Below are 23,630 nucleotides of genomic sequence, written 5' to 3'. Positions count from 1 at the left end.
ATGATTATCGGCCCTTCCTTTTAATTCCGCTCTAACTCCTCACCAGGTGTCAGCCAATGCAGCAGCCCAACAAACACTTTCAACTACCGAACTTCTGTTTAAAAGTAACGTTTTCATAACGTATTTCAATACTGTGGTTTGTTTACTACTGTTGGGCAACTTGCAATTGAATGGTGTAAACAGCGCCGACTTTAGGATCACCTGTGACAGCCTGTCACTACTACGTACCTGTGCCGTGTAGAAACTTTTGATATGATATAGAAGTGTGAAATCTATAAAGTATCGGATCTGGATTGTATTTTCGCACACCAACTGTACGTACATATTGAAGTTGTCATTGCTGAATAGTCAGAGTAGCACTTTATGGTGATAAATACCAAAGGTTCTGTTCAAAACCTTGTCTACGGCCATACTACCTGGAAAAAGCCGGTTCTCGTCCGATCACCGAAGCAAAGCTGCGTCGGGCATGGTTAGTACTTGAATGGGAGACCGTCTGGGAATACCATGTGCTGTAGACTTTTTGATTTTTTGACCTTTTCATTCTATTTACCCATCATTCATCTCGTCATTAATCACATGCATTCTTAATTCGACGCCACACTCATTCGTTTGGGGTAGTCTCATAGGCAGAGCCTCCAGCGGCAAAAGGCTGGGGAACCGAGACTATCCAAGTCATGATTATCGGCCCTTCCTTTTAATTCCGCTCTAACTCCTCGCCAGGTGTCAGCCAATGCAGCAGCCCAACAAACACTTTCAACTACCGAACTTCTGTTTAAAAGTAACGTTTTCATAACGTATTTCAATACTGTGGTTTGTTTACTACTGTTGGACAACTTGCAATTGAATGGTGTAAACAGCGCCGACTTTAGGATCACCTGTGACAGCCTGTCAGTTACGTACCTGTGCCGTGTAGAAACTTTTGATATGATATAGAAGTGTGAAATCTATAAAGTATCGGATCTGGATTGTATTTTCGCACACCAACTGTACGTACATATTGAAGTTGTCATTGCTGAATAGTCAGAGTAGCACTTTTTAGTGATAAATACCAAAGGTTCTATTCAAAACCTTGTCTACGGCCATACTACGTGGAAAAAGCCGGTTCTCGTCCGATCACCGAAGCAAAGCTGCGTCGGGCATGGTTAGTACTTGAATGGGAGACCGTCTGGGAATACCATGTGCTGTAGACTTTTTGATTTTTTGACCTTTTCATTCTATTTACCCATCATTCATCTCGTCTTTAATCACATACATTCTTAATTCGACGCCACACTCATTCGTTTGGGGTAGTCTCATAGGCAGAGCCTCCAGCGGCAAAAGGCTGGTGAACCGAGACTATCCAAGTCATGATTATCGGCCCTTCCTTTTAATTCCGCTCTAACTCCTCACCAGGTGTCAGCCAATGCAGCAGCCCAACAAACACTTTCAACTAGCGATTTAATGTACCGAACTTTTGTTTAAAAGTAACGTTTTCATAACGTATTTCAATACTGTGGTTTGTTTACTACTGTTGGGCAACTTGCAATTGAATGGTGTAAACAGCGCCGACTTTAGGATCACCTGTGACAGCCTGTCACTACGTACCTGTGCCGTGTAGAAACTTTTGATATGATATAGAAGTGTGAAATCTATAAAGTATCGGATCTGGATTGTATTTTCGCACACCAACTATACGTACATATTGAAGTTGTCATTGCTGAATAGTCAGAGTAGCACTCTTTAGTGATAAATACCAAAGGTTCTGTTCAAAACCTTGTCTACGGCCATACTACGTGGAAAAAGCCGGTTCTCGTCCGATCACCGAAGCAAAGCTGCGTCGGGCATGGTTAGTACTTGAATGGGAGACCGTCTGGGAATACCATGTGCTGTATACTTTTTGATTTTTTGACCTTTTCATTCTATTTACCCATCATTCATCTTGTCTTTAATCACATACATTCTTAAATCGACGCCACACTCATTCTTTTGGGGTAGTCTCATAGGCAGAGCCTCCAGCGGCAAAAGGCTGGGGAACCGAGACTATCCAAGTCATGATTATCGGCCCTTCCTTTTAATTCCGCTCTAACTCCTCACCAGGTGTCAGCCAATGCAGCAGCCCAACAAACACTTTCAACTAGCGATTTAATGTACCGAACTTCTGTTTAAAAGTAACGTTTTCATAACGTATTTCAATACTGTGGTTTGTTTACTACTGTTGGGCAACTTGCAATTGAATGGTGTAAACAGCGCCGACTTTAGGATCACCTGTGACAGCCTGTCACTACGTACCTGTGCCGTGTAGAAACTTTTGATATGATATAGAAGTGTGAAATCTATAAAGTATCGGATCTGGATTGTATTTTCGCACACCAACTGTACGTACATATTGAAGTTGTCATTGCTGAATAGTCAGAGTAGCACTTTATGGTGATAAATACCAAAGGTTCTGTTCAAAACCTTGTCTACGGCCATACTACGTGGAAAAAGCCGGTTCTCGTCCGATCACCGAAGCAAAGCTGCGTCGGGCATGGTTAGTACTTGAATGGGAGACCGTCTGGGAATACCATGTGCTGTAGACTTTTTGATTTTTTGACCTTTTCATTCTATTTACCCATCATTCATCTCGTCATTAATCACATGCATTCTTAATTCGACGCCACACTCATTCGTTTGGGGTAGTCTCATAGGCAGAGCCTCCAGCGGCAAAAGGCTGGGGAACCGAGACTATCCAAGTCATGATTATCGGCCCTTCCTTTTAATTCCGCTCTAACTCCTCGCCAGGTGTCAGCCAATGCAGCAGCCCAACAAACACTTTCAACTACCGAACTTCTGTTTAAAAGTAACGTTTTCATAACGTATTTCAATACTGTGGTTTGTTTACTACTGTTGGACAACTTGCAATTGAATGGTGTAAACAGCGCCGACTTTAGGATCACCTGTGACAGCCTGTCAGTTACGTACCTGTGCCGTGTAGAAACTTTTGATATGATATAGAAGTGTGAAATCTATAAAGTATCGGATCTGGATTGTATTTTCGCACACCAACTGTACGTACATATTGAAGTTGTCATTGCTGAATAGTCAGAGTAGCACTTTTTAGTGATAAATACCAAAGGTTTTGTTCAAAACCTTGTCTATGGCCATACTACGTGGAAAAAGCCGGTTCTCGTCCGATCACCGAAGCAAAGCTGCGTCGGGCATGGTTAGTACTTGAATGGGAGACCGTCTGGGAATACCATGTGCTGAAGACTTTTTGATTTTTTGACCTTTTCATTCTATTTACCCATCATTCATCTCGTCATTAATCACATGCATTCTTAATTCGACGCCACACTCATTCGTTTGGGGTAGTCTCATAGGCAGAGCCTCCAGCGGCAAAAGGCTGGGGAACCGAGACTATCCAAGTCATGATTATCGGCCCTTCCTTTTAATTCCGCTCTAACTCCTCGCCAGGTGTCAGCCAATGCAGCAGCCCAACAAACACTTTCAACTAGCGATTTAATGTACCGAACTTTTGTTTAAAGTAACGTTTTCATAACGTATTTCAATACTGTGGTTTGTTTACTACTGTTGGGCAACTTGCAATTGAATGGTGTAAACAGCGCCGACTTTAGGATCACCTGTGACAGCCTGTCACTACGTACCTGTGCCGTGTAGAAACTTTTGATATGATATAGAAGTGTGAAATCTATAAAGTATCGGATCTGGATTGTATTTTCGCACACCAACTGTACGTACATATTGAAGTTGTCATTGCTGAATAGTCAGAGTAGCACTTTTTAGTGATAAATACCAAAGGTTCTGTTCAAAACCTTGTGGAAAAAGCCGGTTCTCGTCCGATCAACGAAGCAAAGCTGCGTCGGGCATGGTTAGTACTTGAATGGGAGACCGTCTGGGAATACCATGTGCTGTAGACTTTTTGATTTTTTGACCTTTTCATTGTAAATTTTGCTGTTTTTTTTTGTTTTTGCTGATGATGGGGATATAAATTGAAGATCTTTGACCAATATAAAAATAGTGGTCTTATTGCTAGGCATATTTGCATACACTTATTTGAATGTTTGCTCACTGGTCTAAGAATTCCTGTTGTTATCTTTGTGAAATACACCACCATTTTGCTGTTGCTATGGGCGTGGTCATGGTTGCTAGGGATATTTGCATACATCTTTTTAAATGGTTACTCACCTACCAGATGATGTTGTTATTTGACCAAAATATACTGCCATTTGGTTGTTGCTAAGGGTGTTGTCATGGTTGCTAGGGCCAATTGTGTCAAAATTGTGTGAAAGTCTGCAGAATAACACTTCTTGAAACATCTTGCCAAGTTTCAGTCTCAAGTACTTTTTGAGACAGACGTTTTTGACCAAAATTAACCTTTTTACACCTTCTTTGCATATCACTTATGAGGTTATTATGTGCTTAGTATTTCTTCATATATACACCCCCAGATGCATCCAATTAGATGTCAGCCCAATCTGCACAGTAGTTTTTGAATTAAAGATTTTTGACCAAAAAGACACAATTTTATACCTGATTTGCATATCACTGATGGGATCATCAAGCATGTAGTGAACAATTCTTAATCTAAACACCCCTAACAATGTTCCCACCAAATTTCAGACCAATCTGCCCACTAGTTTTTTTAGTTTGAATTTTTTGACCGAAAGTCACATTTTCTGACCCCGAATCACACATCGGTGGTAAGATCATCTTGAATTGAACAATTTCTCAACTAGACACCCAAGGTAATATACCCACCAAATATCATGGCAATTGGTCCAGCAGTTTTTGACTTTAAGTTGTTTACAGATAGACAGACAGACAGAGACACTTTGCCATGCCTGTAGCACACTACTGAACCTTATCAGTTCAGTTGTGCTAATAAAGAATACTTTTTATAGGATAGACAAATTAATACAGTTCTATAGTTCAAATAAATGTAATATTTGATGGAACTACGTTCAGTAGATTAATACTGTTTTACTAGTTTTGAGCGCAGGGAGCCCAGGAACTGTGTTACTTACAAACAAACAAACAAACCAATCAACAAACAAACAAATATGCATGGATTAATGGAATATTTTAAACTCATGGATAACTATCTATCCACATGTACTTATGTATATACAGGCATGTGTGGTTTGTGTGGATGAGTATATATAGAAACATCGTACATTATTTCAACAGTATACAGGCCCATGATATCAAAATGGTAATAGGTAGGATAGGTTAATACAGTTATATGACAATTACAGAGTACTTCCTCTATGCATTCCATTACATGTCGGTAATATTCAGAAGAGAAAATCACACAGGACACCTTATGTTAATCAAGGAGTTTGTTATTAATATGGTAACCACAAACAATAAATATGAAATATGAATTAAAATACAACATAATTACATGAATATAGAAATGAAGTCTGTACACATAAAGAAGATTTCTGTTATTTTAAAATTGAAATGGTAGTAAAAAACAACAACACGTTACTACAAAGTTCAAATCAGCATAGAAAATTACTTGTAATGATTTTGTTATTTGAAATGTACTGACGAGAAAGAGAGCTAAAAAGTTGCAATAAGAAGTATTCTGAGCTGTATCTTGAAGCCAGGATGTAAACATATCAATAAACATGCATTCCTTTTCCCATGTTAATATTTGTATTACACAGGAAATGGTAGCCTGTTTACTGTGTGGCTGTGTTTATTGATAGCTCTCATGTCCACTGAGGAAAAGTTAAGGGCTAGTGAAGTATTACCCCGGTAACCCAGCCTCCGGTTTACTATAATGGACACAAACTAAATATATTGTTCTTCAAAGTGGTAGATTACACAACTGGGTGATAGTGGTTCCTCTGTTGTGTGATTCACCCTCTGATCAAGATAGTGTCTACGTTGGAAGTCTCAAAACAGCACTGCAATTTCATAGAACCCTAAATAAACTAGTTTTCAGAGACATCTCTCTACTGAGACTATAATTAAACCGAAGTCCATTCGATGTATCAACATGTTACAACAATAGTTTTAGTTTGTGTCTATCTTAATCGTAGATCGAAGGCTCAATTACCAGAGTCATAACAGCTCAATGCAGGAAACAGATAAAGGAAACATACATTTAGTTAACGTTTCCATCTAGTGCTGAAATAATTTTGTGACTTCAAATTTCATTTTCTAGACTGACATGATGTTTGTAGTAAGTTCATGACATGCTGCCAGGAGTTATAAGGAACACCTTTATACAAGATTTAGTTAACAAAAGGAAAATATGTTGACCTTCATTTGATAAGGTGGTAAATATATGCACCATACTTCAGATAGGTTTTGATCTGTATTAGTCCATCTAAAGTATTCAAAGATTTTTATGATGATATCAGATTTTAATTGCAACTATCATACATAGGAGTTGTCTGTTCAGAATGTTTTTTCAAGTCAAAGATTTGAAATGACGGGTGGGTCAGTTAGTTCGAAAAAAAATGAAAAAAGCAACTGAGTATCAACCCCAGGCGGAGGCTCAATAATGCAGTAACCAATAACATTAGAAACAGAAACTTTTTGAAATGTGTAAAAGTTAGTAATATTAGATGTACATAATAATGCTATATGTGTCATGACAAAAAAAATAGTGTACACCAAATTAATAAAATTTGTTAGTTTATGCAATCATTTTGGAGTTACATTACATGTATAAATATTCATACTGTATGCAAAAACCATACATAAGTGAGTTAATAAATGCATGAATATTCAATCCAACAAAAGTTAATTTATGCAAAATATGCAAATAATATGCAAATTATGTGAAGTAACAATATTATTGTGGGTACGTTGCTATCATAGTATCAATCATGATTCTGTGGGAATAATTTTTACAGAGTTTCAAAACTAAACATCTTAGGGTGTTTGTACACAACCTTGATTCTTGTTAGATACTTAGAATCACATGTAACACTTCAGAAAAAGTTCATGCAATGATTTGAAACTCTGACTCAGTATACTCCTTTCAAGTATAAGGTACGGTATATCACAGTCGGATATATCAATGCACTGTGTGATGTACACTTTGTTAGTTAAGTTGCCATTTTTCCAAGTATTACAAGCTGCCCCCGATATTTTGCAATATATTGTGCATGATAGTTTGCTTCATAATCAAAATGTATATTGTGTATTCCTTTATATCCTAAACACAGGCTTTATTGACATCATTGCATATTGGATATCATATGAAAATTGAGAGCCTGCAATCTGCAACTTCTCAATGCCTGCAATCTGCAATCTCTGTCTGCAAACCCATGAGTTAGGCCATACCAATTACTATGTCAGCCCCACTCTCTCTGATCTTGCAGAATGAAATGTGGATAACTTTAATCTAATTTTGATTTCTATGTCAACAGTTTATGTGGAGATTTTCAAATTCTTTTTGTACGTTTTTTGACTTCCCTGATTTCAAACTTCTCAGTTGAGCTGGCGAATCTTTCAGTTTATACATTTTTGAAATGTACATTTCCGTAAAGTCTTCAAGAGTGAACCAGACGTGACATGAGGTAGCACAGATACATAATATTACCTGTCAAATACTGAAATCAGTCAGTCTTTGAATTTTTTGCTGGATTAACGATAAAATAAATAACGTCAGAAACTGACAATATTTATGTCATTGCTGTTAAATGCAATATTACCATAACAACAGAAATTATGCCATTCACAACTGCAACCATGCACAAGATTGACCTGGTAAAAAGGAAGAACTTCTCTATCAATGACTTTTTTTCAAAGTTTGGAGAGGTAGTTTTATGTATCAGCATATTTCAAACTTGCTGACATGATTTATATAATTCCTGGTTTGACAGGTACTGGAATACGGCCATCAAAAAGTCAAACTGACTGGTGCTCTTTAGGAAACCTTGACAAAAAGACATTCGTTTGGTCAAAAGTACCTTTACCAAAAAATGCTTGGTGGAAAACTGTACACTGACAGTGTCCTCTGAGTTGAAAAATGTCATGGAAACTGAATAGGTCTTCAAAGTATCTGTGATTGTGACAAAAACTGATATGTAATTATAACATGGTAATACTAAGACCAATATGGCCTCTTCAAATATGATTTATGATGGGGCGTGTAAACAACAAGAAAATCCAATGTGGCCTCTCCAAATATAATAACAATGGCATGTAAATGAAAAGAAAATCCAATATGGCCTCCAGTATAGTTAAAATGGGTATGTAAACTTTAAAAAAATCCATTGTGGCCTCAAGTATAGTTAAAATGGGTATGTAAACTAAAAAGATTCCAATGTGGCCTCAAGTATAGTTAAAATGGGTATGTAAACTAAAAAAAATCCAATGTGGCCTCAAGTATAAGTAGTTAAAATGGGTATGTAAAAAAAAATCCTAACATGGCCTCTGCAAGTATTTTCACATTTATATTTGTAACACAAATTTCTATATGATGTTTGTTTCAATAAATGCTGTACCAATTTCATTTGGTAAAGTTCATCAAAATACTGAATTCGTTAAAAAAGCATACAACATATCTATAATTATGCAGCATCTTAGTTTTGTTTTATTTTCATCTGTTATAGACACCATTTTGGAAGCCACTTGAACAAAAAATCTCAACAAAAAAACAAAACAAACTATAAGTTCATGAAAAAAACATGAATGGCAAAAAATTGATCAACAGGTTGTACTTTGCAATCTTTCAACTACAAGCATGCAGGGAGGTGAAAATTAAATAAAGATGCAGATTTAAAAACAATATGTAAATTTGTAAATTGGTTTTAAAAAAATTACAAAATGTAATTTCTTGATGTATCTTGTTTTGTTCTATTTCAATAACCACTGCAAAAAAAAAATCATCAGATTTAATTTTAGAAAATGGGAAATGAAATGTAAGGTATAACACCTTGAGAACTGTGTTGAAAATTTCATTCATTGCAAACTTCAACAAATCTGACAATAACAATTCCTCACTAATCTGAGATTTCCATTTCATTAAATAAGTGATACTGTCATCAGGAAGTCATGCACAGACTTGACACTCAAAATACCCCCCCCCCCCCCTCCAAGTACTGGGTGTAAGAATAAGAGAACTGTCCTTGCAAATCAGACCAGGAAATCCAACACATGCAATTCAAAAAAGAAACAAAATTGAAGGCATCTGCTTAACAAACAATCAAAGAATATTTTAGCAATGGTCCTAAACTTTGTAGTTTATAGCCGTCACTTGGTTAATCTTGACTATCTCCTCTCAACACATGCTTTGGAAATCATATTCAATATTTTACTTTACTGAAGCATGGCCAGATATACTAAATTCTTACTGGATTTAAATCTACCCACTGTGACAGATGACATCTGATTCAGTAGTGTCACCATGCAATGTGAGTATCAATGAATTGGTGTCAGTACACAGAATTAGCCAATCACAAAGAGAAACAGTACAAAGGGTTAGCCAATCACAGAGGGAATCAGTTAGCCAATCGCAGAGGGAAACAGTACACAGAGTTAACCAATCACAGAGGGAAACAGTACACAGAGTTAACCAATCACAGAGGGAGACAGTACACAGTTACCCAATCACAGAGGGAAACAGTACACAGAGTTAACCAATCACAGAGGGAGACAGTACACAGAGTTAACCAATCACAGAGGGAAACAGTACACAGAGTTAGCCAATCACAGAGGGAAACAGTACACAGAGTTAGCCAATCACAGAGGGAAACAGTACACAGAGTTAGCCAATCACAGAGGGAAACAGTACACAGAGTTAACCAATCACAGAGGGAAACAGTACACAGAGTTAGCCAATCACAGAGGGAAACAGTACACAGAGTTAACCAATCACAGAGGGAAACAGTACACAGAGTTACCCAATCACAGAGGGAAACAGTACACAGAGTTAACCAATCACAGAGGGAAACAGTACACAGAGTTACCCAATCACAGAGGGAAACAGTACACAGAGTTACCCAATCACAGAGGGAGACAGTACACAGAGTTACCCAATCACAGAGGGAGACAGTACACAGAGTTAACCAATCACAGAGTTACCCAATCACAGAGGGAGACAGTACACAGAGTTACCCAATCACAGAGGGAAACAGTACACAGAGTTAGCCAATCACAGAGGGAGACAGTACACAGAGTTACCCAATCACAGAGGGAAACATTTGCTGGTTGACTTTCTTGTATTTTAGTGGGTTGAGCCATTGCTGTTTGAAAATGTTATCTAATTTTGGGCTTGAATACTGAACTGTTCATTGATTTGCTAAACAAGAGTTGAGAAGATAATAGTCAAGCTAAGCAATTGAAAGTTCTAAGCTATGAACTTTGAAAACAAAGTGTAATTCATCTTTAGTTAACACATTTTATAAGTGAGGATCTATTACATACAACATACTTCAATTGTTACTTGATTAGTCAGGACAATTTCTGTCTTCTATTGTCAGGTATCTATATACAAGCCAAAATGTTCTCTGAGCCCACTTCTTAGCTGCCATCACAGACAGTTTTTTTTCCTTGTATGTGCTGCCATAGATAAAGTTATGTATACTGAATAGATGTTCTGTAGTTAGGGTTTTCATGCATGCATTCCTGACAACTATGTACCTTTTTTTAAGTAGTAATTAACATGCAGTTCATGTAATAAACAACACAAGAAAACCAGTGCCAGCTGGTTCTCTACAAAAGTTTTCAACTTTCAAATACTTCACTAAATAAAGTTTGGAGTTCCAAATACCAATAAATAAAAGTAGTAGACATCCCTGAAAAACAAGTTAAAAGGTATGTAATTGTTTTTAAAGCAAGCTTATCCAATAAGACACAGTAGCTGTCACTTTTTGTGGTACTTTTGTTCCACATTGTAAGGCAACTAAAACTATGTGGTTCTAACTACATTTCAATTTGATCAAGTTCAACATACGGACTAAAACTACCATTGTCGTAGATGATGTATTGCTAATACACAGTCATGATAAAGAATCTGTGTGTTCGTATATCACATCTGGTATTGTTGTCTAAGTGACTGCAAACATCAGTGAAAAATAAATTCATGCCAATATGTCATTATATCAAGTCTATGGAAATATAATCCAACAATAATAAAGCATTTCAACCACATTTTTATCACTAGGAATAAGTACTAAAAAGTATCAGCTACTGTGCCATTCAAAATGAGACATGGATATTTGACAAGTATTGGCTTTCCGATGATAAAAATAACCAAAACAAACCATTTTCTGCAATAAAACAAATCTGGTAAATTAGAACCAGACGTAGTCCTTATAATGCACCATATGTGAAACTTACTGAGAAATTTGACTTTTTGTCAATACAAAACAGTTATCAAAAACACCTCTTACATTGTGGAGTACTAAGTATGAAATTCATTCATAATGTTATGAGTTGTGGCCCAATTATTGGCACAGAAAACCACAAGTCCATATTACAAAATAGAAATATCACAGTGTAAACCTTGCAATTCAAACAGCAGGTTTGTCGAAACACATTTTTCTGTTCGTTCAGCTTGGCGTGTTCATCCCTATTTATTTGGAACAGTCCACTGAAGGACCAATAAGACATCTGGGTGAGTGAAATATAATGGTTTGTAGGGATGACCAGGTTCAGATAGTGTGTGACTGTTCATGATTTCATCTTGATGCCACAGAACTGGCAGAGTTACTGGTTGGGGTGTCTTCGACTATCTGCTGTTGAGGTAAAAACTTAAATAACGGTGCACTCTTCATGACAGCATCCACGGCGTCCTTCCTTCCTAGCTCTTTCAGTGTTCTGATTAAGTTTCCAATAGTACTGTCTGGTCTACAACTCCACTCTTGAAGTATCTGATCCGTTGGGCTCTCCAAGTCACTCAGACTTCCATAGGTCATGGCATCAAATGTGGGAAGCCTGTCTCCGAGTCCTAGTGATAATGCCAGAAGGCACCAGTCTCTACCCATGGGTTCCGGTGGGTCAAGTAACATACTGAGTTGACGCCTTGTGTGTGGATGTAAATGTGTGAGATGCAGATCAGCACCAAATGTGATACTACAGTGTAGACTCTGACTAGTGAAACACAGTAAATCTGTAAATGATTCGATACTGTCGTTGTTCTCATGCTGTATTTCAGTCCTGTTTTCCAGCAAAGCTTGGAACAGTTCCTGAGGCTCAAAGGCAGTAATCTGAAGACTATCAACAGGCTGTTTGTCACTGACAGCTTTCAACTGTGAGGCACTCAGTATATACTTAGTAGTAAGAAGTCCTGGGTAGCACTCAACAATCACCTGGTCAATCAGGTGACTCAAATCTTCCATGAAAATAAAGCATGCTTGTTTTGATTCGCTCGGCCCACGTACGCATATCAAAATGGCTTCAGCATTATCTGACAGAATGACTAAAGCCTCTACATTGCCACCGATACATTTTGCACCCAACTGCCACAAAGTCAATTCATTGTCTAAGGTATCACTCTCCTGTTGAAAATTCCGCCGGAGTGACAATTGTATCCGTGGGAAGAGTCCCGCCGGAAAAGCACCATTACAATCAGCTAACTGTATCCGTATTCCGCCATAGACATCGTAATTTCCGTTTTCATCCGATTCTTCCCACAAAGTTGGGGAACTAGGTTCTGTTCTAATAAGGCTTGGAAATTCACATGTAGCACCGTTGCCTTGCACACAGATATCTAAGGCTTCTAAGAGTTGAATCAAGTCATCTAATTCTTCTGAATTATGGAACAATTGATGCATGTACTGTAGACTGTAGTTACCAGTGGCTTGATCAATGTGGTCGTAGGATAATAACCGTGCTATTACACTAGTACATAACCACTTGGGATCTAGTACAATTATCTCTCGAAGAAGTTCGCCATCAAAACATTGCACCTGAAATAAACAACACAAGAAAATTTAGATATTTTCATAATCAAGATGTTAAAATTTCATCAAACATTGCAGAGTGAAGAGAAATTTCAAATTATATCGTCAAAGTTTTAGAATTTTGGGATAATATAGTAGCAGCCTGTAAAAAAAGGATATGTGCAAGCAAATTTAGAGATTCCATAATTATATCAGAAATTAGACAGCAATAGAAAGACCATAAATATATAGTCTACAAGTTTTCTTGATGTTATTATACTCACAGAGAGCAGTGTTTCTGATACAGAGAGGTGCAATATTATAATAATAAACGTTAATATAATGTTGGTTTTTATATAGAGCTTTCCCACTCTGTGCTCAAAGTGCTTTACAATTATTACCCCTGGCACAGATCTTTATTGGCACAACGGCCCTTTTACTTTCTCAGCTCCCTAAGGAGCATACAATCCATTGCAGCCTCTAAATGCATGTAGGATTAAAGCATTCACATTACAACATCTATCCTACCAGCTCCCCAAATGATACAGCTGGGTTGACTGAGGCACAATCGTGGTTCAAATCTTGCCCAAGGACTTTAGCCATTCAGAAACAAATGACAGCAATTGGGGCTCGAACCTGCAACCTTCAGATTTGAAGCCGGCTACTCTAACCATTTTCCCATACATCATGACTCCACAAGCCATGTAGATTTTATTTTTGTACACTTCCATGATCTAGGACATGCCCCAATAATAGTAGTGTCAGTGGTTAAAACTATACATCACACTCTGTCATTGTTGTTAAATGGAATCTTACCTCTCCCATACTTTGGAGTTGTCTGAGTATTTCATAGAAGTGTCCTTCCCCTGCCAGCGGGTTGATCTGTTTGTGGACACAATCTACAAACTGTTGCCATGACATCACAGGAAATGATGCATACGTCTTCCTCCATGATGGTAACATATTGAGTACAGTATCGAACAATGTACTGACACAGGACTCACTCTGTAACAAACAGAAACGAGTAGACATTTATAAATTTATGTAAAGAGATACCTCAATGTTTTAACATAGTAAATACTCAGTATAGCTAAAACTTTTTGTTATTTTTATTTATTTATTTATTCATCTCTCTATCTATCTATCTGTCTGTCTGTCTGTCTGTCTGTCTGTCTGTCTGTCTGTCTGTCTGTCTGTCTGTCTGTCTGTCTGTCTGTCTGTCTGTCTGTCTGTCTATCTGTCTATCTATCTATCTATCTATCTATCTATCTATCTATATACCATCCAAAAGGCATTGCCCAATAACAGATGGAAGGTTCAGTGTTAGTGCAGGAAGAAACCGGAGTACCCGGGGAAAACATGCGTTGTTCGGTAGAATCAAACTTACTTACAGCGTGGTAAATTTTAATCAAACTCTGAATGGATTCAAACCCTGACTGCAGTGGTAAAAGGCAAGTGTTTTAACCTCTTGGCCACCAACAACCCTTTTTTGTATACATATATTTTTTTTGTCCATTTTAAAATACATCATGGAACCTTTACTGGAAACTGCTAAATCCTTGTAATTAGTTTGTTTATTAGTAAACAATTTGAGTACACTGGCTTGATGTCTATATGTAAACAGTACAAATAAACAGTCTGGGCCATTTAACCCGTTGTCAACATATTTGTATTTGTCAGCATATGGGGGGGGGGGGGGGGGGTTACCTCCATTATTGATGTATTGACTGACATTAGCTAGATACTTTGTGATTGTGAGTATAAGTTTCATCTCCCATATCACGGTTGGGGTGGGGGCTATGACCTTTTGGTTACTTACCTTCATAATGGAGTTCTTGACATTAGATAGGTACGTTCTGAGTAGTTTCATCTCCTTGGATGATGAGGCATGGGCATCAAGTACAAACAACATGTCACAGATATCAAACTGTCTACCATAAATCTTCTTGATCTGGTATAAAACCACATTACCCTCTCCACTGACATACTCTCCTGTAGATGTCCTAGGACAGTTGACAGTGTCTGGGTGAGTACCAATCAAGATCACCTTCATCTGGGATGCAAATTTACCGCAGTATCCTACAAATGGGAAGTAAGGAAACATTCTCTTTTATTAAAAGCAGATGACGAAAAGTTACTTAAAATTGTAATACACATTTTATATTCTAATTTCATGATTCTTATAAATGTACTTTTTGTTCAGAAAACAAGATAACTATGTTTGACTCTGAACAACTTACATTTTAACTCTTCAAGTCAATTTTAAACTTCTATGCACAAACATACAAATATCTACATACACATGTGTATGCAGATTAAACCACAGACATATAGGGTCTATGATTAAACCATGCATAAGATGATGGAGGGGACCTCCAATGTCAGTACACAGAATTAGCCATGATTAAACACACACACACACACACACACACACTGACATATATACACATAACTCCCCCATACCCACACATAGTACATGCTTATACACATGCCACACAAATCATGTGACACAAACACCATACATACATCCCCCCAACACACACACACACACACACACACACACACACACACACACACTATGTTCTTACCGATTGGTTCTGTTAATGGTAGCCTTGACTTCAATAGATTCATCCAATAACAGACCTGACTGTACTGAATCTCATAGGGATCTTCCAGATTCAAAACTATTGCATAAATGGCACTGGAATCACCAACAAAGTGATTGTAGGCAGTGTGGTATTGTTCACGACCTCCAAACTCCCACACACTAAACTCACCTGCACCTAGGAAAACAAAATACAAAACTTATCATTCAAACTATCCATTACCTGGAAACCATTTTAGCTTGCCATTCAGTTTGTAGTTGAATGAAGAGAAACGCCACACAATCAGAAATATTTTACAGGTTATATGTAATTATGGAATTTATCATTCTGATGAGCATCGTCGATCAAGACAGATCATACTGCCACGTAGTGGTCAGCTGTAACTAGGGAATTTATCATTCTGGTGAGGATCATTGACCAAAATAGATCGTACTGCCACCTAGTGGTCAGCTGTAACTATGGAATTTGTCATTCTGATGAGCATCGTTGACCAAGACAGATCATACCGCCACCTAGTGGTCAGCTGTAACTAATATGGAATTTGTCATTCTGATGAGTATCGTTGACCAAGACAGATCATACTGCCACCTAGTGGTCAGCTGTAACTATGGAATTTATCATTCTGGTGAGGATCATTGACCAAGATAGATTACACTGCCACCCAGTGGTCAGCTGTAACTATGGAATTTGTCATTCTGATGAGCATGATCGTTGACCAAGACAAGTTGAAAGCTCAATGCACTAAGTTTAACTGCTTGTGCATTATAACCTAACTTTGTAATTCACAAGAATTTCCTGGTCTAAATGAAAAGTTCGTTGTTGTTTTTCTTTTCCTTTTCCATTTTTTCATTGTGCATGTATAACTACCTGGTGCATATGAATGTAAGAGCAGGACACGGATTCATAGAGTTGATGGAGCTGTACAAAATGATAAAATCTTTAATAGACCCTAACCTGGTATGGTTAATGTCTGTATGTCGATCCCTTTAGTACTGATGTACTCTACAGAGTTATTATTGGCACTGATTCTTCTCTGTTCTCTAGCTGGTCGGTGACTGTCTTTGTTGATGTACTTCTTAGGAGACGTCTTTCCAATGAATGACAAGTTACTCCTAGACAGTCGGAATAAGCCTCGTAGGTAGCCACATTTCAGTGTGTCAGCCAGGGTGGTTTTACCAACTCCTGTGTGACCTAGAAGTTTTAATTTGACCCTGCTGATGAAGGATGGCGTGGCCTGTAACTGGTGAATGTAAAGATCCCTCGACTTCTCCTGTAGAAGAGGCAAAGACACATCAAACTCGTTACTAACTATACTAGCCTAAATTACAAAATTACAAAACAGAAGTACCATAAATGTTAGTTTCTGAGTACATTTCAATCTTTTACTCTCACAGTTGGGAATGAAAGTTTCATTCACATTCCTAAATACTGCTAAACACACAGGTCCTTCTTTGTGCTGTAGACATTAACAGCTGCTAGAAAACATAACACATTTGAATTCATGGGTCAACATCTGTCTAACATACAGTTTAATAGGGTTGAAATACTTTTGACCATGAAATTTTGTTTATTTATTTATGTATACTTGTAAGGCCTCCAGCCATCTACATTTTAACTACAGTAAAAAAATGTCAAGACTTTGACAAACGGTCGACTTACAGTTCTTAACTTAAGTAGCAACTCTGAAATGTCTTCATGCTGTTCTACTACTGCTACCTGTTCAGCTGTGAGATCATCCTAAAAAGATAAAACAGAATATTGTTTATCATACATCCCACACAAGCCAATTTGATGTGTTCAAACAAAAAATATGGGATATATCACCCTGGTTATGCCAAGACGTGTCTATGTCATTTGTTCTGCAGTGATCAAAATATGAATCAGAACTTTCAAAGTCGCCATTACTCTTCAAAAATTTTTCACAAATTATGCCAACATGGGTAAAATGATCTCATTCCCCAATATTCTCCAGTAAACTGGAAATACACTCATGATGTAAGGGTTTGTCACCTTGTGACTCAAAGAGATAAAATTCTTTATATATTTCCATACTTTTCTTCTATTCAAAATAATTTTCTATCACTCTCAATGACTATATACATGGCAAATGTTCTGTGCAATTATTTGGAAAATTTGCCAGAAAAAACTATTAGGAAGTTACTACAGCTGATTGTTTATATTTTATTTACCTCATTTTTGGCATCCATGTCAGCTCCTGCAAAGCAGAGATACCGCACACCCTCTAGATAGCCATGTCTTGCTGCTACCATCATTGGAGTCACGCCATGCTGTAAACAAAAGCATATTCAACAATTGTCTCTTGAGGGCGATATTTAACATGCGTTTGATTTTCTTCAACTGTTTTGTTGGGTGTTTTCTCCCAAGGTACAGAAAACATTGCACAATAACTGAGAGTAATATACAAAAAAAGGGATTTTTTTTTTGAAGAGTTATCAGAATGTAATCAGTTTTCAAATTAAGTCTTACAAAAGAGAGAGTGAATGCTTTGGTTCACTGCATTCATATTGTTCATTATCTGTACACTGTTACAGCTAGCTTACTTTAAATGGACCTTACCTTATTTGGCATATCTATGTGGCATCCAGACTGATGAAGAATCTGTAGGATTGCTAATGAGCCATCTCTGCATGCTAGATGTAGTGCCGTCTCTCCATACTATAGTATACATCAAATAATAAGAATACCAATCAATATTAGTGATTTCTTTAGCAATTTTTCTCTAGTAACTGTGTCTTTTTCTTAGTCTAGTAATTCTACTAGGTTACATTTCTGTAAATAATACCTTTAATAGCCATGCTTGCACTCAAACACACACCCACACACAAACTGCATCCACATAGTACATACACATATGCGTACACACATACAAGTACACATATACATATGCACGCACGCACGCACGCACACACACTGACATACATGTGCACTAACTATGCTGTGAAAACACCAGTTTAATATAGAAGAATAAATATCTATAAAATTCAAGAATTTTTAAAAAGCTAAGAAAAGCTGTCTGTCTAAATTCTAACATATGAAGGATACAAGCCATTCATCAACGGGAAATATAAAAAGCCAATTTATTTTTTCATTTCATCAAAAACTGCAAGCTTTATAAATTGTCCTTATCCGACAGGAATTGATGAAATTTAAGACTAAATAAGTCATATGCTATGATTTATTATGTTAGCATTATCACACTACAAGTCTTGGTACATATAATATATATAAATTTCACTTCAATGAGCCCCAGTCTGTCTACCCCCTAGGCCAATGTAATATGATCAATCATACAAACAGCCATGCACAGATCACAACCTTGCAAACAGAGTTTAGATATCTTGAAGCTTAAATCATGGCAAGCAAAATATATTTACTGTAACAACGGCAACCTTAAAATCAATCACAACCACATATTCATCATATACTCAGTTGCAAAATAAGCGAACATGTATTCTACATCCAATAAACAGTATACAATTTTAAAGGTGATTCCAAATGCCCCATACCACAACCTTGAAAAATGTTCTTTATACGTCTCTTAACCAGTAAATGCTAACTATTCAATATTGCATGAGAAGTGAGAAAAAATAGTGAAAACTGACGATCAGTGGCCGACCTGAGCAGCCATGAATTTACATTTATATTTCCTATTGTTCCCCCTTTTGGGGATTATTACAATCCCCTCTATGAGGTCACAAAATGGCGTGGGACTGGAAATACCTGAAAACTTTTGAAGTAAATCCGACAGGGAACTGACATTTTACGCTTTTTTAAAATTTTAAAACCAGAATACGTTTCACGAACATGTCATCTAGCAAAATAGCAATAGTGAATGTGAGCATTTTGAATCACCTTTAAAATTGAAAAAATGAATGTTTTATAGTATGAATGATTTTATCTCACACATCTATCCACCCTGAGTTGACAATGTTGTGTGAATGTTTGAATGACTGATATGCAATACAAACAAATGGTAAATGAAATTTCATGAAAATTACCCATGAGAATATTTTGTCCGAATCCGATGGCTCATATTATTATTAAAGGGGGAACACAACTCCAGGAAAAAGGTATTTTCATAAACTTTGGGTTCTGGATATTCATTTAATGATGTTGTATCATGTAACTTTCAAGCAATTGCTATAAAGTAGTGACAAATAGAATCTTGTTTCCCTTTCATTGTTCTCACACGACAGACCCCCCATGGAAGTCGTCAGTACACAGGCATATACAATGTATACATTTTAGATGAACGATAAATATTCATGACTCAAACGTGCTTATTACCTTCAGAGAAATAGTTATGAATATGTAGTGTTCATCTAATATTTATGCATATCTGCTAATTCTCATGAGGGCACCCTGGACACTGCTAGGACAATGAATGAATGCCAGGCAAGTTTCAATCTCACGTTTCTTGGCAATCGTGCACAATTTATGGATATAAAATCATGTAATGACTGCTGAGAACCCCAAGTTTACAAAAATGCCTTCATTTTTTTAAGTAGCATTCCCTCTTTGGATAAATTGTCAGCTGTTTTAGTAAATTTGTGTTCAGATGTGTGTACATTAATGTGTTCATAGCTGTGATATAAGTTGCCACACATGCATGGTCCTAGAATATTATGTCCAAATATGGTATCATGTGTCCAAATATGGCAGCTATGTGTATATCAAGAATATGTCCACATATAGCAGTGTGTCCAAATCCAAATATGGCACACCATGTCCAAATATGGAGTATGGGAGCAACTTGATCATTGCATATTTCATTATTTTCAGTTACGTATCTACTTTTCCCTCCCGAGAATTAGTTAGTTACACTCTGACCCTCAAATTCAACACATTACCGAAATGGTAGAATTGAACTTTGCAAGGTGTTGTGTGGTTGTTATTTTTACCTTATCTTGAACATCCAATCTACATCCCGCATCACACAAATATTGCACAATATGATCGTGGTGTCGTCTGACAGCCAGGTGCAATGCGCTATGACCATGCTTGTCAGTTTCATCAAGCAACGCACCAGCTTCCGTTAGGCAATGAACAATCTCTAAATGGCCCCTGACTGCAGCACACAGTAACGGCGTTTCACCGTCCTATGAAAAAAGAAAGCTTTGTCACACACACACATAGGATGCAATAAGAAGACAACATGCTATAGTTAGGCGGTAGTTGTGACTCGATTAGAGGGGGGGGGGGAGACGACTTGATTAGTGGGGGTGGGGGTAGTGGATGTGGAAAAAGCAAGCTAATATGAGTGAAACAACTAGTTAAAACAGCATTGGTTACATCAAACTGAAGATTGTGTGAAATTCTCAAAGTCCAAATCGTGCTCATCTTCATAGTTTGTAAAATCCGGTGCAAAGGGGGGAGGGGTATATTTTAAAAGTTAAAGGGACAACTTTGGCAAGGCTTATGTAGATGTGCGGTTACCACTGGTAGATTTTATCGAAGTATCAAACATGTTGAAAATGATATTATAGTAAATCCTCTATAATCTCCAAATTTCCATAATTTTTTGAGCTTCTAAGCTAAATTTCTACGGTGACATTTTACTTTGAAATTATTCGAGACCAAAAATTGACTCTGATATTCAACAAGAGTGTTCTTTACATTCACACCCACTCTTGTTGGGAGAGCAGATTGAAGAATTTCACAATTTTCCTCCCAAATATTCCCATCTTGACTTGTAGACCAAACAATCTTACAATGAAGCTACATTTCTAGTGTCCTGGGAATGTGAGCGACACTGAGATTTCATCTACGCACCATTACATTGTACTTTAAATACAAAGGCGGCTTTGAAATGACTAAAATGCACACTTTATAAAAGATGGCTTATCAATAATCCATACCTGGGAACTCCACTCACACATATCTCAATATAAATAATAAACTACTTCTTGCAATCACGTTTATAACACAACAAAATACGATCATATTTGTGAAACTGCATCTCCTCAGGAAATCTAGCACACATCTTCTTGTAAGCTAGCACAGAAGATTTACATTCTTAAGCCAAAGCTTTTCTGAAAATCAGATATGGCATCCTCCTCTTGTCAAGAATGCCTGACGTCTTTCAAAGTAATGTACGGCTGTTAATGTCATCCTTTGCTGCTTTTATTATCTCTTTTATACCAACTATTATGAACTCCGTACTCATAATACACACTATTAAATGCTGAATACAAACTACTCTCAATGCATTACATGATTAAATTTGGTGTGACACAGCTTTTACTTATGTACACACAGACACTGTATACACATATAAGCTTTCAGTCTAAATATCAGGCATGCCCCAGGCTTTTTTTTCATCCTACTAAATAAAAATAAAAATGATCTCAAACACACAACGACACAATCTTGGTATGATTATCCACGGCACAAAGGATGTAAACTGAACACAAAAGCAGTTTTTTGTAGAAATTCAATATTTTATGGTGTATATCCTTTTGTGATATAAACATCTGAGTCTGTGCTATTCACAGTTTTGTTGAAACTGGCAGATTTTTTTTCCTGCTTCCTGTTTCAATACCGATAGTCATAATATGTGTAAGCATTCCTTATATTGTTGTGAAATGCATAGTACTTCATGTTTTAACTCTATTGATTCACGTCACATTAATAGTTCTGTTCTAGTCTTTAATATGTTATCGGTTTAAAAAAAAATAGAAATCTATTATAAATTTGTGCACTTCCACTGAATTGAAACTGTGACATGTACTGAACATATACACATTATAGAATATCCATCCACAGATTCCAACAATGGTGCATCATGGGTATAAGTCTGAAATGTACATGCGTGGCATATCCAGTAGAAGTAACAATGTGATAGTAAACATACAGCTCAGATTAAAACTAGACTTTAAGATATGCCATGCTGTTCTGGCCACATGTGAGAGGGGTTGACGAGGGTGCTCCTGTCACGGTGTACAGACTAGTAATTAAAATTTGAATAAAAAAAAAAGTTGTCTGGCTAGAGTTTAGAAAAAATTGGTCCTCAACAAAGGAATGATCCTATTCAAGTCATAGAGGTCCACTTATAAGATAACATTAATGTGAGAATATAGCACTGAATCACCAACTTTAAGTTGCAAGGTTGACCAAGCCACTTGTTTTCACATCTTTCTCCATTGATGAAGCTTTTGTTGTTCAAGTCGTTGCCAGGAAACAAAGACTGTAAGTCATCTTCATCAGTTGTGTATTCATTTTTTTCAGGTTTGTGAATGTCTATGTTTACTTGTAATACATAGGTGTGAAAGTGTGTGACCGTGAATATAAGTCACACAAGAAAGTCTGCCAACAAATAGACACCTGTCAATCACTATCATTGCACTGACTGTATATTCTGATACCCTGAAGTTGAAACATTACATAAGTCACATGTTTTTTGTGCATTCAGCACTTTACAAGGACCTGACAGGAATTTAGGTACCTTGTTAATTTGACAGAAATTCTCTTTTTTGATTTACATCACAAATTACACATTATTTCTGTTACTGTGGAGTTAGTCAACGTTGCAATACTCGGTCATCAATTTTGCTGTTTTGATATGTCAATGTCCCTGATGAAGAACCTTCTTTATCTTTATTTATCCTGGAATTAAGTTCTTTAGCATATCAGTGCTGTCTCTTGAGATATCCAGTGAGGGCCATCTCTCATGGGTTCAATGTTAATACAGGAGGAATCTGTAGTGCCCGGGGAAATTTGCATTGCTTGGTAGTCAAACTGAAAGACATTCCTCTCACTTTAATACATTGTAACAGTGTGGCAAATTTAATCGAACAGAGACTACGGTTTGAATTCTGATTGCAGTGGTAAGAGGCAAGTGGTTTTAACCACTCAGCCAATGATTTCTCACTGCCAATACTGTCCAATGAATGATTTGGATCTAAAACCTAGATGTTTAAAACCATTTCAAATTTGTATTCATATAATACAGATTGATTCGTAGAGCCTACATTGTCCATGGAGGGTCTATGATTGATCATAGCTATCCCATCTCAGAAACTGATCTATGCAATGGGGCAACCTGCCTACAATATATTGCATTCCCTATTGTGCCATTACCATAAAAAGTCTTACATACCTTAGCCTCTCTCACAGAAAGTTAAGTGATTCAAACTCATACATATTTTTTCGAAGCATATATTTTTCCAAGGTT

At 37.0% G+C, this 23,630-nt stretch overlaps 1 protein-coding gene, 2 non-coding genes and 3 pseudogenes across 3 annotated transcripts in view; 5 read left to right on the top strand and 1 right to left on the bottom strand.

Moving 5' to 3' along the window:
* The first annotated feature begins 399 nt into the window (after nt 1-399).
* On the top strand, nt 400-518 carry LOC144443998 (5S ribosomal RNA; annotated as a pseudogene).
* A 553-nt stretch (nt 519-1,071) lies between these two features.
* Nucleotides 1,072-1,190, top strand: LOC144443916 (5S ribosomal RNA). The gene has a single exon (XR_013481720.1). It is a non-coding gene; the product is annotated as a 5S ribosomal RNA (ribosomal RNA).
* Nucleotides 1,191-1,755: 565 nt separating this feature from the next.
* On the top strand, nt 1,756-1,874 carry LOC144443985 (5S ribosomal RNA; annotated as a pseudogene).
* Nucleotides 1,875-2,439: 565 nt separating this feature from the next.
* Nucleotides 2,440-2,558, top strand: LOC144444088 (5S ribosomal RNA). The gene has a single exon (XR_013481817.1). It is a non-coding gene; the product is annotated as a 5S ribosomal RNA (ribosomal RNA).
* Nucleotides 2,559-3,111: 553 nt separating this feature from the next.
* Nucleotides 3,112-3,230, top strand: LOC144444019 (5S ribosomal RNA; annotated as a pseudogene).
* A 5,528-nt stretch (nt 3,231-8,758) lies between these two features.
* The window catches only part of LOC144443871 (death-associated protein kinase 1-like), a 109,988-nt gene continuing 95,116 nt past the window's right edge, over nt 8,759-23,630 (bottom strand). Inside the window, exons 15-23 of the mRNA XM_078133459.1 lie at nt 20,359-20,556; nt 18,014-18,112; nt 17,626-17,724; nt 17,096-17,173; nt 16,391-16,706; nt 15,419-15,613; nt 14,650-14,909; nt 13,647-13,835; nt 8,759-12,857 (exon numbers count right to left, since the gene is read on the bottom strand). Coding sequence (XP_077989585.1) covers nt 11,628-12,857; nt 13,647-13,835; nt 14,650-14,909; nt 15,419-15,613; nt 16,391-16,706; nt 17,096-17,173; nt 17,626-17,724; nt 18,014-18,112; nt 20,359-20,556 — 2,664 coding nt within the window. The 3' untranslated portion in view covers nt 8,759-11,627. The remainder of the gene's footprint in view (nt 12,858-13,646; nt 13,836-14,649; nt 14,910-15,418; nt 15,614-16,390; nt 16,707-17,095; nt 17,174-17,625; nt 17,725-18,013; nt 18,113-20,358; nt 20,557-23,630) is intronic.

This window comes from Glandiceps talaboti, chromosome 12 (assembly GCF_964340395.1).
Source record: "Glandiceps talaboti chromosome 12, keGlaTala1.1, whole genome shotgun sequence".
Lineage (NCBI taxonomy): Eukaryota > Metazoa > Hemichordata > Enteropneusta > Spengelidae > Glandiceps > Glandiceps talaboti.
The sequence above is the reverse complement of the archived record's forward strand: the minus strand, read 5'-3'. Positions and strand labels throughout refer to the sequence as shown.